This window comes from Sparus aurata, chromosome 13, assembly GCF_900880675.1.
Source record: "Sparus aurata chromosome 13, fSpaAur1.1, whole genome shotgun sequence".
NCBI lineage: Eukaryota > Metazoa > Chordata > Actinopteri > Spariformes > Sparidae > Sparus > Sparus aurata.
In genome coordinates this window covers 13,090,698-13,106,867 of record NC_044199.1, presented here as the reverse complement: position 1 = coordinate 13,106,867, position 16,170 = coordinate 13,090,698, and the positions used below count along the sequence as shown (strand labels likewise).

Below are 16,170 nucleotides of genomic sequence, written 5' to 3'. Positions count from 1 at the left end.
GACATGCTGACACACGTGAGAAAAATCTGAAAACACAAGCCAAATACACCATAGAATCCATTTTCTTCCATCAAATCCACTTGTTTTTATAATCGTCTTTAAAAGTGCAGCATTTAAATCAATCCACATCCTGGATTCTGCTTCAGCCGGTTTTTGAAAATCATAAGCATGGCGATGTGCCAGTCCATGCGAGCTGGAACGCAGAAGGCCAAGAGTAGAGCATCAGTGCATTCACACATATCTGCACGTGTACTTTGGATCGCTGCCTGCCATGCAAATACAGAGGACGCATGAAGCTCAAAGGACCAATAACTGATAGAGCTCTCCCTTCGGTTACATGAGTGAAATTCAGCATGGTAAAACAATCATGATACTGGATTATCTTCACTTGACTGCACAGAGGGTTTACACTGGGAAACTAAAACACTTTTCTATCAATACATGTTTCGGAGTAGAACAGTTAGAGATTTGGTTATCCTGAGGCATGTCCATCTGCAAAATGTATCAATGCCATACCCATAGATTGAGTAATTTGCACAAACCAGATGTTTTTTGTGTACAGTATGCTGATTCCACAGATAACGAACGTAAGAAATACACTGATGAATAACAATTCAACATTACAGATGCAATACCACGCTGATATTTTTTTGTAAGACATCCTCTTAAATGTCAACAACGGATGATTGTTTACTACCATTATACTAAGACAATGTTTCAACTAGAGGAGATAAAACAAATCATGAGTCATTAGTGGTCTCCCATTCCCCAACTTAATTTACATGATTCTATGTTAAAATATCTGGATTAGTAATATTAGACAGCTACTGTTATCTTCAGTGTGAAGAAAGGTAACCAAAGACACACATATTCTGTTTCAGGAGGGCTTTAAAGATATGACCCTTTACGTCGATATGTCCTTTTTAACTTGAGAAAGACAAACGTTAAGGTACAATATGTAAGAATTGGCCCCCAGCTGAATTCATTATTCACTCTCTCCACAAACAGGAGATGGCATATCACCATAGTAAACTGCTAACTGCCATTAGCTCAGTTAGCTGTGCAGCTAGCAGTCTGAACTTGGAGCTTGGAGCCACAGGAAACTGTTTGCGTTTTCACTTCAGCTTTGGACCAGGATGGACTGGGGCTAGTTGGTTAGCACGCTAAAAATGCAAAACACAAAACAACAACTTCATAATGTCAAAACGTCAATACATTGTTTTTAAATACATTTCTTACATATTGCACCTTTAAAAAGGTGCACTTTGTAGTTTTGGAGAAGAAATTCTTATCGAAAGAGAAAAATCTTCATTGACTGTTTTTTTTATGCCTGAATGACTGAATAAACAAACTGACCCTTCATACTTTTTAACTTTGTTTATGTTTGGCGGACCCTGCCATCTTTCTAGCCTCAAACAGCGTTCTGAGGACCATATTTCCTTGAGAATAGCTTGTTTTATTCAATCATAGAAAAAATAAATACTTCTGAGCTTGTTTTACTACCCCATTAATGTAAATTAAAAAAAATCTGAGTTTCAGTTTCTTCCCAAAAACTACAAAGTGCCCTTTAATACAAAAACACATGTCAATACATCAATGCAAACATGTAATTAATTCCTTTCAAATTAAACAATTAAATAATGGAGTGAATCCATTCAAATTTGTTGGATCTTAACTGACTGACATACCCACTGACACGGTCCTTCAAAGTCTCCTCAGTCTACATTGAAATTGAACAAGCAATGTTCCTTTAAAAATAAACAAACAAAAAAACATGAAAACGTAGCAAGGGTCATCATCCAATAAACGTCTCTTTGGGTAAATTGAAAAAAAAAAAAAAAATTAGTGAAGACCCCAACCAGTATGACTTTGGGAAGCTGTGGCAGTGTTCCTTAAAATGATTGTTGCATATTGAAGTCAAAAGAATTTTCAGGTTAAGACTGAAAACTGTATCATTTCTCATAATTACAGACCAAGTACTGCAGTTGAAAAAACCAGATCACTTGGTCCAAACGGTATACTGTCCTTCAGTCTGAAGCATCAGACACACAGCTGACTAGAAGTGGAATAATTACAAAATAAACATAGATAACAGTCAAATTAAGCAAAAACTATACTAAAACACATCATTGTGTTTCTTTAGAAGCTACAAACAATCATATAATATTCATTTCAAGAGTGAAACAGTACTTAATTTGAAATGTACATTGATTTGAAATGTCTAAACATTCCTTTCCAGTGTACCATACAAATCCCCTTTGTGTAAAGTTTGAAATCTTTTAGTTAACTTATCCTTCTTCCCTCGAGGCCACATGTTCATTTATTACATTAGCTCATATGTAAGGAGGCACACTAGGAGAGCGATAAGGTCTGGAAGAGTTTTGATGTAGCGTTTGGTCACATTTGAGTGTGTTTTATCTGTCTGTTAATAACATGGCGCGGGATTGAAGGAACTCAGAGCACTGGGAGCACTTGAGGAGTACGGTAATGGCCATGAAGATGACTAGTACAAGCTCACACAGCAAAATAGTGTTGAGATAGAAGGCTGAGTTGAATAGGAGAGAGGGAAAGGAGAGACGAACAGTTTCTCTGGGAACAAAGCACAAAGAGAGGGTTAGAGTGAAAAAAAGAGTGTTGGGAAGAGGCACTAAAAGCCCCCAGACTGTTCATAAAACTGGCCTTGTTTTCCTGCTGCATTGAGGCCCATTCATCATTAATACCCTGCAATTCATCTGTCCAATCCAGCCACACACTCATCTCTCATCTTCATCCGCCCAATCATCTGGAGGTGTATCCCTATGTAGTGGTCCTCTGTAAGTAGGGGGTTTCAACAGGTAACAGGTGAAGGTGGTTGAGAAGGAGGCTGCAGGAGGTCCGGCAGACCCTCTTACTGCTCCTCTAACCAGGAGGGCTTGTCGGCCCCTGGGGGCCTCAACTTTATGTTGAACTGCTTCAGCGTCTGCTCCAGCTGCTGCTGGTTGCCAGCGAAGTAGGCCGAGATGGCGTTATGGAAGAGGAGGAGCTGCTTATGCATCACCTTCACCTAAATTACAGAGAAACAGGGAAGCTTAGAGACTACGTCAAGTCACACCTGGTTGTAAGGGTTAAGCTAGTACTGGGCTGATACATGTATCCAGTACAGATAATGTTCTTTTACTCTAGTACAAGTGTAATCCAAGTAAAAGATGTCGATTAGAAAATTCTCACTGGGTAGTTTACTTAAGTTCATTCAAGTTTCTAAAAATGTGCTCTGTAAAAGGTTCTCTTTCCTACAATGATCTGAAACTCAATTCTCTGGCTGTTCTCTAAATAAGTTTCTAATAAATACTAAATATAAGACCTCTGATCAATCAATATTGATTTCAGGTCCCACCCACTCAGTTTTAAGCTCACACATCATGAGTACGAATTCAAAAATTATTTGGTAAGTTGAACGGATACACATACTGGTGCAGAGTACTTGCTTATCTCTACCCGATGTAGGCTTTTTTCACTGTGAAGGCTGATGATCACCTGAGCCGACCATGCTCACTAACCTTATTCTCTTCCAGGAACTTGAGTTTAATGATGACGTCGGAGCGGAGGCGTTCATACTTTTCCTTCTGGAGCTGGTACTGTTGCTGAGCAGCATCGATGCGAGCCATGGCTACAGCGTCCCTCGGACCCAAACTCAGTTCCTCCAGGTCTGACCGGTAGGCATCAAACTCCAATCTGCTTACGAAAGAGGGAGGGAAAAGGTTTTAAGTTTCAGTCTTTATTGAAAGAAAATAGTAAATTTTCCCTCCAAAAGTTTAGTTATAATTAGTATTGTGATGCTTTTGAAAGGAAGTGAAATGTCATCATTGAAAAAATGTCATGTCTGCAGGTAGTTTGGTCACTTTTAATCAAATTTGATCAAGCCAAATCCACAAAATGCTAAAAGTTAATTTGTGTATTGTTAAATGTATTGTTATCGAGAAAATTTTGAAATTTGGAACTAAGTTTAGGGGCTTTAAGAAAAAGGTTGGTATATTTCAAAGATTAAGACTGAATAATGATTCTAAACATCATAAATAAAACTACACACACATCAGGAGCATCTGCATGATAATATCAGTATTAATGTGTTTAAGTTTTAAGGGTCTCAATCCAGTTCCTCGGATGCACCTGGTCCTCACCTGGCATTTTCATACAACTTGATTGTCATCAAGGTGTCCTCCATGGTCTTGTTGACCAGTGTGTTGATGCTGGACACAAAGAAGTTAATGGCACCAAGTAGAGTCTCCCCATTCTTACACAGCAGCTTCTGAGTCTCTGCATTGTAGCCAAACTCGTCCTACAAAGGCAAAAACAACAGAAAAGTATTAATGTAATAAAAGGTTGTCAACATCAACGTAACCAGTATGACCACTCGCTATAACTAACTTATATAGATTTTGAGGTCTCACCCGTAGCTCTGGAGATTTCTGACTGAGATCAGCAAAGGTGTCACCCAGTGCATGCTGCGTCTGCACCATGTTGTAGAAGTGGTTGGTCAGCGCTCTGGCCAATCGCAGCACACTCTCATATTTCCTTTTAGTGTCCCTCAACACCTCAATCTGGGCCTCCAGCTCCAGGTCCACAGTCCGGGAACCTCGACCAAAACGTTCCGAGATCATTTGTTTTGTACACTGAAACAATGAAGGAAGACACGGAGGACATTAGTACACAATGCAAGTCCTCTCTGTGATTTTATCACACAGCGTAAGAACAAAAGGGGTTGGCTTCGGATACCTTGTAAGTGTTGATGCCCCACTTCTTCACCGTCTCTAGTTTTTCAACAGCGACACCCCGGGTCGATTCCTCTGCCGTCATTGACGAGCTGCTGCTGCTGTGGTGCATGTTGGAACCTGAGAGATAAGACCCAAATGTAGAAACGCAAGAACATAATAAATAAACATGAGCAAACAAGCACCTAAGGCAGAAAACAGAAAACTCTTAACTACTTTTAGTGCATCACAACTGTGCTTAAAATAGTTTCTGAAATCTGTCTGTTACCCTGCTATCACCGCAAGCCCTTAAAGCACTGTAAAACATGCACAGGAGAGAAATACGAGTGATTAAATACCAGGAGAATGAAGAGAATCACTAAAGAAGGAAACACTTAGAAATAAAAAAACTAATCTTTTTATTGACTGTGTTAAAGAGTGAATATACTGTAGACTTCAAGGATATATTGGGTCGCTGCTAAACTGGCAATAAGATTGTTCAATGATGAGCCTATTGGAGCCTTCAACCTCACCCTCTTTCCCTTCCCAGTACCTTTGTATTCATGTGATTGGCTCGCTATATGGCAGGTGAAAGAACTGCTTGAGGGAACGCTACTTCGTCTGGCCTTCATACGCAGGTCTGTGACAGTGGATGGATTGTCGGGTGTGGGTGAAGGAATATTTAAGGGTGTGTATGAATCAGGGTAGGGAGTGGGAATGGGATTTATATTGGGTTTTTATTTAGATTAAAAAAATTGAATGATAACATAGGAGGAAGATGGTGGGGAGGAGCAGAGAGATTCAGATAAAAGGCAAAAAAGCAAGATGACAAAAGAGAGAAGAGAAGGATGTGGGAGGGAATGGTGAGGGAAAGGAGGTGGAGGACAGAGACAGACAAGATGAAAAGACAACATTTAGTGCATGACACTCAGTGAACAATGCAGACAAATGAGTAATGATGAAGATGGGGGCAGTATGAAATGCAGCATTTGGATCAGCCTTTCGATAAATAACAATAAATGGAAATGATGAACATGAGACAAATGAGGACCCGCATAATAAGGCTCTCGTAAGAACATCTGACCTAGTTTCTGATACAAATACACACCGTGATCAACGTTAAAATTGTTTCAGTTTTGCTATGGAGTTCAGAGATCAGTTTAGTGAGTTATACGGAAAAAAAATCAGCTTAGGCTCCTTAACGGACGCTTAAACTATAAGAGAAACCAACCAGAAAGTAAAGGAATAATTTGTAAAAAGAGAAAAACAAACAAACAAGCTGTAATAGAAAAAGTCCCAATATGTCCAAGAACAAAGGCAGAAAGCAGAAGTGAGTGTGCTGCCCTTCTCATAACTGCTAAAGGGAAAATCTTGTGAAGATAAAAGGACAGAGAAGCTGGTAAAAAAAAAAAAAAGATCTTTGCAAAATGAGAAATCCATCATGTGAGAATTATCCATTAAAATGAAGGGATTTCAAAGCTACATTATATGAATTGTAGTAGAGAAAAACTTCTCAATTACCAGTTAAATTCAACCATATTTACAGACTGGATGTCTCATTTTGGTTACAAGTTCTCCATTATTAATAATATTAAGGTCTAAGGAGCCACCTAATGCTGAAACTGGGATCCTTTTGTTAAACTCTGCATTGTAGCGCACAGCAGGGCCTGAGAGAGAGAGCGGGACAAAGAGTCAGATATATTAGTTTCAAATAATTAACAAAGAGAGTTATTTCCCTTTGACACTGTGTGTAGAGCTTCAAGTCAGTGCTTTGAAACAGAGAAGTACATTAATCCCTCAGTGGGACTTCAGTATCACACAACAGGGGAAGAAACCATGGGTCACTGAGTACTGAACTTATTAATCATTCAATATGAAGCTATTTTGTTAACTTAACAGCATAATCTTGCCTGGTAAAGAAGACCAAGAAACATTATAATGGTTAATGGGGGGGAACTGTGTTTGATGACGGGCAACGAAAGAATTCTTGACGTGATATGGCTTCAAACCACTGCCTGACATTTACAGTAGAAACACTGACACAAATGATAATGGATGACTCTTTCAGTACTGTTGCAATGGTACAGTATATCAGGAACCTTAAGATGGCTGTGAGTTATGGCATTTTTCTAAGGCAATACTGTATTCAAACCATTAAAATAAAGAAGGGGCTGTGTTTTGGGGGGAGAGCTGTGAGACATCAGGAGTTTTAGGGCTCAAAATATTAATTCTGCAACAAACCATCTCTTTTTTCAAATATGCAGTTTGGTAATAAATCAAGCCAATGCCTTATTATTGCGCTAAACACTGGTACTCACAGGTGGTTTTATGTGATGATAACACAGATGTGTGGATATGCTAATACATTTGTTATATCAGAACTGGAAAGTATATTTAATCAAAACCAGAGCAGAGAACAGCACTAGCAGCTTTATCTCCATGCAAAAATTGCTTTTGCTATTTTTGTCTGGCTTCGGTTTAAACTTAGTTTTACCAACTGGCTCCGCTGGTGGGCTTTCCTACTATGTCATATGGTTCATTAATCTGAAGTTAGTCCTGAGATAGACAGTGACAGATAGATAGTTCGTACAATCATCTGTCAAGTATTTGTTGAAAGTGCGTAACCTTTTCCAAACAGTCTGAAAGGGGGACTTCTGAGTTGGTTTTGTGTAACAGACCATCTGGCACGACAGGTCATTCTTCCATATCTCTACATAGAAGATAAGCCACTAAGGCCCATTTTCAGATACAGTGGAGGCCTAAGCTAGGGATTTATCAGCACAGAAATTGGCCACCAGTTACAGCAAAATTAACTGCAGCATGATCTCATGGGAAGAATTATTGGAGGCCCCAGTAATCAAACACTTGTCCTCTAAATGAACTCCTGAGTCAGAGGCGCAGCACAGAGTCAACAGAAGAAGTCAAACTGCGACAGTGACAGTACAGCTGATGACCCGCAATATATCGGAGAGAGAGACAAAATAAGGAAGACTCTACCTTTGATTGAGCTGGTGGGGATGATACCCTCTGCTGTTCCACCATAACCCCCGGATACAATGCTAGTCTCGTTGAGATTGGGACCTGATACCATCACCTGCTGTAGATCCTGCAAAGTGGGGAAAGTAAAAACAAAAAAACAAGAACAAAGGGAAGGATAGAGGGTTTTGGGTAGGGATATGCACAATAGACAGGAGATTATGACTTGAGTGTTAAATTTAGACAATGTCAGTTAAAGACAGTCACTAGAGGGGGACAAACACCACTGTGTTAGAGAGGTTAGTGAGCACACACAAGGCAGTCTAACTACAACCACTTATCTACAGGGAAAACAATAAAGTTTTATAAAGTCAAGACAGAAAACACCACTTCAGTGCCCAGTTAATAGTGAACCTGTCTAAGGACACTGGACCAAGAAAGAGGACCACAAAAGCAGCCGTTATACACAGTCAGTCCTGATCGATGCCACAGGAAATGCTACAGCAAACTATTTTCTCCTTCTGAAATAACCAAAAGCTTCCGTAAAGCTCTGCATAATGAGGTGAAATGTGATAAAAGCCACACAATCCATCTTTGGGCGTTTTGCCTTTATTCTACCTCACTGTTTTCTTTTGTTTATCTTGCTGTTCAAGTATCAGCTCTTTGGTGAGGTATTCATAAAAAGAAAATCCAGAAACAGGTTTCTCACTTTTGCAAAACCTTATATGAACCTACAATAAGCAGGTTTGAATTAAAACCTGCCTGTGCCGTGAACACGCCTCTTTTTTCATTCTCTACAAACACTTGCACAGTGACTGAACTATGGGCAAAGATCCATATCGTAAAATGTAAACAAGATTATAATATATAGGCTACTTCCTGAAACCTTGGGCTTAGATGCTCAGTAAGATTGTGATAAGGGAATTCCAAGCTCCAAAAGGGAGGTGGCTGCTTCCTTCTTTCTAAGTAAACTCATAGAGTATGCTTGATGCTACCAAAAGGAGGTAACAATGCAACTACTGTTATTTGTGCTGCTTAACATCATTCACTGAGGAAACAATCAGCATGACACAAACTATTTGGATGTGTGTAAGTGGTGGGAATCTGCAGGCACCTCACAATTTGATTCCAATTCAGAGTGCCACTAAGTGATTACAAAGCTATTATCGATGCTTTAAATCTTTTTGATTTCCATAAAGGATTTTTTTTCACTGTGTGGCTACATCCAACTTTAAAAACATTGTTTATTTAATAATCCATAACTTAAAAAAAAAAAAAGATGAAACTTGAACTTCTCTAATCTACTTGCTCAGTCATCCTCATCAAAACTCAAGAAATAGCGTACCTTAGAATATAAACCAGGCGCACATGTTGTCACATTTCACCAGCCAATTGGTTCATCCATAAGGAACATATTACAGCTGCGATGATTAATCAATAACTTGTCAACTATTAAAATAATAATTTAATAATTAATAAATCAGTCTTTTAATTGTTTTTAAGATGTATTCATAACAGAAAACAGTTTTAAACAACAGATACAAATGTTTTACTCCTAATCACAATAAACCTAAAAAATAATAAAGTTAAAGAAAAAAAAGTAAGAAAAAAAAAGGATATTTGAGGATGTCATCTTGGCCTTAGGGAGGCACTGTCCTTTTTCAACATTTCCCGACATTTTTTAAATGAAACCACTAATCGATTAATTGAGAAAATAATCGACAGATTCATCAACAATGAAATTAATTTTAAGTTGCAGTTCTAGAACGTACAGCCCCAGTCTTAACAATTTTGAAGAGAGAATAACAACGCTTCTAAAGATCAATTTTCTCTCCCACCCCTATACTGCTCTGCTTCAGGGCCTCATCTGTTCATAGTCATGGTCAGCTCTCTCTTGACCTCCTTGCCAAAACACAGTTACATTTCATGATATCAAAACACCAATGTTCCAGCTGTAGTATGACAGGATGATTATTAGTATGACACCATGTTTACTCTGTCAACCAACACCCCCAAAAATAGCGGAATCACACTCAGACATCACCCAAGTGCACACGGAATCTATGCTAGATTAGCTCACCACAATCTTAAAATTGAATGAAAACAGACTGTTACATGAGATGTGTTAGCTGTCAGCTATTTTGTCAATACTACACAATCAGAGGGGTTACTCTCAAAATATGAATGAGAGATTCCTTCTATCTAGAGTTAGTAGGAGTCAAGTTAACAGGCAGCACAACTCCAGCTGCACAGTGGTTTGCCATAAAGATGAAATGTCTGACATTTAAACCAACGTAGTGATGCGAGGCAATTTAATGCCACACACAGTCAAACCACTGAGCAGTACTACACACCAACATAAACACACACACACACACACACACACACACACACACACATGCACAAATGGCCTGCTCACCCTGGTGCCTCTGGAGCTCCCTAACTTCTCATCTAAGCTCCACTGCAGTTTTGCAGCCTGCACGTAGATGGAGGAGGGGACATCGACAAACACGAGAACGACAACAAAAAAGGAGAAACAAATAGAAAAGGAAAGGAGACAAATAAGAAAAATCCATGACTGAAATCATGAAACAAGATAGAACGATGTAAAAGAAATCCCAGAAAAATCATTGTAATGTCCACAGACAGCAGGGGTGCAGGATGGAAAACAGTGATGAGTGATATCACAGCAGGTCAGGATTTAACTGTTTTGTGTTAAGTTTTAAGCAGATCATCTAATCCACTGGGTGTGAAAATTTTACTTCAGCTTTGCAATTATATTTTTCCATCACTGTCTGAACACTGATTCAAGTGCAACACTGCAAAAATTCAGACAATCATTTACAAGATGATGTAAAGACATTTAAAGTAACTTTAACAAAGATAAATCAGAAAGAACAGAAAAACACCAGAGAGCCCAAAATATAATCAGCTATTTTAGTCATTAATTTGGGGATATTGTAACCAGAGACTGTGAACCAGCAACCACAAACTAGTTATAAAGAAGGACAAGGCCTGTTGAACAACATTTTCTCCTTCATTCGCTCCATGTGCATCTTTTTTTAGAGATCTGCCTCATGTTGTGGCATCTGTTCAATGAGGAAGAAAACTAGCACGGACACAGAATACTCTTTATATGCCATGTTGACACAGAGCCTGGTGCCTGAGACGAAGGAAACTAAAGCACCTTTAAGTCATCATAAAAAAATGTGGTTGTCGTATCTTTACAGTGAGGTTTGGACGGCTTATAAAAATCTCTTGCCAGTTCATGTATAGAAAGCTGTGACATGATGGATACAGACTGGTAAACAGAACAAACCACCATTTCTGAAATAACCGAGCAGCTTTGCAATTCTACAAAAACACAACTGGGATATCTCCAAATTAATAAAGTAATCACATCTGAGAACTTGTGTTTAACAGCATAAACATCTTGAAACACTGTTGATTGACTGAGCAGACTCCAGTGAAGCATCTGATGCTTCTGCCAGGATCCTGCTGGCAGTCGATCCGATCTCTGTCGCTGTCAAGCTGCCAGTCATCCTCCCCTCTCTGACACAATCACAATGCAACAACATCTGAAACCAGACTCCTGCTCTTCCTTCACCTGTCAGTCTTCATCTCTATCTGCAAGAGCGTCACGGACTGTTGCAGCTTTGACTAAAAGCGCTGCACAGTAGATATCAATCTGATTTCAGAGGGCTTTCACCCAAGGACAAAGCACAGCCAGTTTCAGATTAATTGCAGAGTTGCCATGACAACCGGGTAATATTCAGCTCCAAACGGTGCAGCTAAACACTCCTTACATGAACACATTAGACTGGAGGTAGCCGCACCAAACAGTTGAATACTTGCTTCACTGTGCATGCTTGGTGAGAGGGTATGAATTTGTTTTACTAATGAGTGGAGCCACTTATAGTTTGGTGAGCAAATAACTAAATCAACTGCCAGTGCTTCATCCAGGATCTTCTGTTTGACCAACGAGGAGTGCCTTGGGTCGAAGGAGTGTAAACAACCCGTCCCTCACAACTTACCCTTCAACTCCATTGTTATTTCGTTCTAACTGACTCTGACTGAGACACTCCTGAAAACTGTGGATACAAAGTGTTAAAATAGCTTCACTGGAGCCTTCGAAAGAGGCGCTTCCTTAAATGAACAGTCCCCACCAGGCGAGCAGCAACTACATCTGAGTTGTTATTTCAGTTAAATCAAATATACCAGAGATGTGTCTTACAATCCTGAACAAGAGGCCACATGAGCTGCAAAAGGGAAGAACTAGTTTACAAAGAGACAGATGGTCTGTAACACTTGATTCCCCAGTACGATCCTTTTCCTCATTTCTAACCAAGCAGACAAACATACGTCTAGCAATGTTTGACAATAGGGAATACAACACTAGTTAAACACAGGCAGAAGGAGGATATTCATGTCCACAACAAGGGATGAAAATGCATTTGTCTCTGAGCAGTTGAATACAGATATACAGTAGCAGAGTGAGTGAAAACCTCAAGTGACTGGCCACATTCACACAGCCAGTGTTCCAGACTGTGTTTGCTGAGAAGTACTAAATATTACCGCAAAGTGATGCAACAGTTAGAATGGTATTAAATGAGCCAACTCACTTAGCTAATCTCGTGACGGCTGAGAACTGTACCCGTGACCACTATGTCAACTTCAAACAACTGACACCCCACATCACCTATCACCAGAAATACCGCGTGATGACATCAGCTCGGCACAAGTATGTCGGTTTGATTTTCTTCATGTGCTCTTCACGTGAATGATACAACCTTTAGGGATAGTACAGTTCCACTGAATGCATCGCTGAATACATGAAGTTAAGGCTATTGTTAGAAATTCCTTAAGAGAAAAAACACACAATAAGATCACAAGAAACATGTGCTTAAAACTGATAGAAGTCTTTAATGGGTCAACAATGTCTTTTCAGAATCAGAGCTTTTCTTTTATACAGTAAAAATGATCAAAATGATTTCATAATGTAAAGGAAATTAATAGGAAATTAAAGAACTCTGTATTCTCTGTTCTCCCTTCTTTTAGCTGCAGTTTGGATTTGGGTATGTTAATGTTCTTCTGTCAGCTTGTAATGCACCTTGTTTCCAGGTGTAGTCCAAAAAGCTTTAAATGTGTAAATAACACAGGTTGGTGTCAAAATGTTTCGCATCAACAAATTCAGCTGCCGACCTGACCCACCTGTTCAAGGCTGTCGTCCTCTGGTAGTGTCCCTGTGTCACCATTACTGTTGATTGGAATCTCCATCGTGGCTGCTTTACTCATAATGCTGTCTGTCATAATGCACTATGTCTGCGAGAGCAAAAAAAAGGAAAGAAATGTGGATACAACGGACACCTGCAAGCGAAAAAGGCAGGGATGGAAAAACAGTGAGGCCTAAATGCTGCTTTGAAGAGGAGAGACCAAACAGTTTAGTCAAAACAACCAAATCATTATTCGGCAGATGGGAATATAATTGCCACCAACAGGCGAGTAGGGTGGTTTTCAAAGAGCAAGGCTACCGCTCGGCATATAAACAGCACACCTCTCTGAAGGACCCTGTGCGGCACTACAATGAGCTGTCGTACTGAAGTGGCCACTCTACTCTACAGCTCGATTACAGCTCCATATTTTAGTCTGTCCACTCCCTAAAAAACCCAGACTAGAGGAGGAAGAGCAAGCTCGTCTGCTCCACATTCACACAATTCATGTTATACATTTGTATATGCAGAACACTTGCAACAACAAGAAAAATGCTGGACAAGCAGTAATATAGCTCCTATTTTTGACTTGGAGGGGAATAATGAAATCTGAGCTTAATCAATTCACTCCCACAAACACCAATGTTTTATACATGTGTGAGGGAGACAAGGCCAAAATGAAGGCCAAATTGAATGTCTAATATATGTTGTTTATCCTGGTTTTCACACTGCAGATCAGGGTGTCGATTAAACAGGTAAACGTTACACCTTGATAAAAGTCTTGCGTGTACAACAGCAGAGCTGCATAGGGAGAAATATAAAAGCCAACAATACAGTGGGTGATTCATTTTGCACTTGTGGGTGTTATGTGGCCTTTTGTTCTTAGGGCCAATATAAAAAGGCCTGGGAACAATAGTTATTAGTAATGTATGTTGATTTTATTCAGACTATTAAAGCTGCTTTTAGGTGAAAGAGAGGTGTAAATGTAACATGTTTGCACATTTATGTAAGTGGCTGCTACAAGAGGAATCAACGTTGGTTTGTTGCTTTTCAAAAATGTGTAATGTTTTCAACAACGGCTTCACAATGTAATTCTGAATATGTTGTTATAATCATTATTAGCTTATGTTCTTAATTTAAGATTAAATTCTGATAAAAGGTAATTAAACAAGACTAGTATATGTTTACATTATCAGTTATTAGTATTTGATGCGTCATCTCAATCTGTTGTTTTACTTTAAAGCACCACTGAAAAGCAGGAAACATGGCAGGAGTTACAAGACATCACTTATATGCAGCATGTAACTAATAATGGATGTGTAGTAAATGTGTATGATTGAAGAAAAATAAAGCAAGCTAATTCAAGCTTGAAAAAAAAAAAAAAACAGAGAAAAAAAGGTTGGTGTCCCTCTGATGTTTGCTCCACGTGGCTGACTGACTCTGCACCCAACTATATGGCGGGTTTATAGCAGTGACTTGCTGGCACTGATGAAGGGAGGTACTCGCACAGTTTGTTTACATTTGCTCTGACCTCATCTAGGAGGGCTCTGCAATCACAAACACACAGTTGGCCATCCATTTCCTGAGGAGTGACACATCTCTGTTTACTTTGGACAATGGAAGTTGTGCTTCTCTTGCCCAATCCTCAACACAGTAACACTCTTCTAAGACAGTTTAGGATTGACCTCTTCTTCATATTAGCCTACCTGACCAAAAACTGATTAAGTTGTATGCCCTGGAAATGCAGATAAAAATCTGCTTATTGAACTGAGTTTCTACACTTACGGTACAAGGCACTCAGTTCAGCTTTTTACGAGACTAACGCTTGAAGTCTGAGCACACAAGTTTGCTGCTTTACATAACATCTACATTGGAAATAGGCCTTAGAGTAGTTGTGGTATATTGTCAATGTGAAAGGCAACAGGGTGTTTAGTTATTGACCACTTGTGATATTAGGAATGATCAGCTTCCCAAATAACTGCAAATATCCATTTAGCAGCCTTGAATGTGCTACAACAGAGATAATGAACTTTCTTATCTATTGTCACACCTAAAGGGAGGTAAGGTGAATAATGGTTTACTTCTATAGTGACAGACTAGAGTGTTTGACTTGAAACCAATTGCACAATTTAAACATCGTGGGAGCCGTGACAGGTGCACCAGCACAGGTGTAACAGCCTCCACAGCAGGCAGGCAGGGCTGGATGAAGCCCACCCCCCACGGTGGGTTCAATCTGCCCAACATAGTGGGGTTTATTCAAGCCGGGAAAATAACATACCTTAATAACTACTGGTTGAAAATGTCTACTACAATGAAGCAGCTTTTCGAGCTGAAGAAGAAGAATTTGCTTTCTAGAAAAAGGCCTGCTTCTAGTTCACACATGCAGCTGTTAAGGGGAGACAGGTTAACAAATGGTAAACAACCCACTGAGTTTACTCCGCCTGGCCGGCTTGTTAACAGAGGTAGACACGTAAAAATCCCTAAACCAGACAAGATGAAATGTTTCCAAACGCTTTGACTTACGGTGTGCTTGGTCCCGTCGTAAAAACAGGGCTGTTCGGGGAAGCTAGCGAGCGAGCTAATAACAGGCTAACGGCAGTGCATCCCAGTTCCTGCGCGGCTTCGTGCAGACTGATGTGTCTTTTGTCAGTCCGAGGAAAAAACTGTCCGTGGAAAACAACCTAGTGCTCTTGTTTGAGAATATATTAATGGCACAGCCAGGTAAAGTCTTGTTCTCGGTGCGTTTGTCCTCTGACTCCTCGTAAATAATCCTCTATCTTCTTTTTTAATGCCAAGAGGAACGCTTTACGGAACTGACGACACCAAGGAATTCATTCTGCAGACGCGCTCCCTCAAAGATCGTCTATTTCCAAGAAGATGGATCACTCGGGCAAAACTGCCGCGGTGCTACCTAGTGCTAACCTTCAGAGTTGCCATTTCAGAGTAGCTTGTAAAATGTTCCTTTTTGTGTGTTTATATTACATGTATTTAGTTATAATGCATATGTTTATAATATAACTAGTAGCCTAAACAATCTGCACTATCTTAGCAACTGTTTTATTTGCCCGCCACTGCATTTATGATATATGCGTTGAGGGATAATTCATAAGCCACGGCTACTAAAAAACGATTGTGACTGACAGTATCATAAGTGAACTTTTAAACACAAAGTCTAGTGTGAACAATCGATTTCTACACATATTTAACACGGTTAATTATGTGTGTGCAGGCAACCTTCAGCAGTTTCAAAAGGAGTG

General features: G+C 39.6%; 1 protein-coding gene across 3 annotated transcripts; it reads right to left on the bottom strand.

Moving 5' to 3' along the window:
• Positions 1–1,839: 1,839 nt before the first annotated feature.
• Positions 1,840–15,759, bottom strand: arfip2b (ADP-ribosylation factor interacting protein 2b). 3 transcript variants are annotated; one of them, XM_030438134.1, is made up of 10 exons: positions 15,437–15,759; positions 12,915–13,025; positions 10,123–10,179; positions 7,725–7,833; positions 6,338–6,394; positions 4,753–4,868; positions 4,428–4,649; positions 4,158–4,315; positions 3,537–3,711; positions 1,840–3,043 (listed from the first exon to the last, which is right to left on the bottom strand). In XM_030438134.1, exons 2-10 carry the CDS (start codon positions 13,011–13,013, stop codon positions 2,888–2,890), a joined length of 1,149 nt encoding a protein of 382 aa, XP_030293994.1. In that variant the 5' UTR covers positions 13,014–13,025; positions 15,437–15,759; the 3' UTR covers positions 1,840–2,887. The 3 variants fall into 3 exon arrangements, with proteins under 3 accessions (XP_030293994.1, XP_030293992.1, XP_030293993.1); XM_030438132.1 differs by lacking the exon at positions 6,338–6,394; XM_030438133.1 differs by lacking the exons at positions 6,338–6,394; positions 10,123–10,179.
• Between the last annotated feature and the right edge of the window lie 411 nt (positions 15,760–16,170).

Excerpts from the sequence above, each read along its gene's own strand:
- arfip2b (XM_030438134.1), bottom strand. The coding sequence starts at position 13,013 with ATGACAGACAGCATTATGAGTAAAGCAGCCACGATGGAGATTCCAATC. Across the intron at positions 7,834-10,122 it reads GGAGCTCCAGAGGCACCAGG|GATCTACAGCAGGTGATGGT; the intron begins GTGAGCAGGCCA and ends CCCACTTTGCAG. Across the intron at positions 6,395-7,724 it reads CCCCACCAGCTCAATCAAAG|GCCCTGCTGTGCGCTACAAT; the intron begins GTAGAGTCTTCC and ends TCTCTCTCTCAG.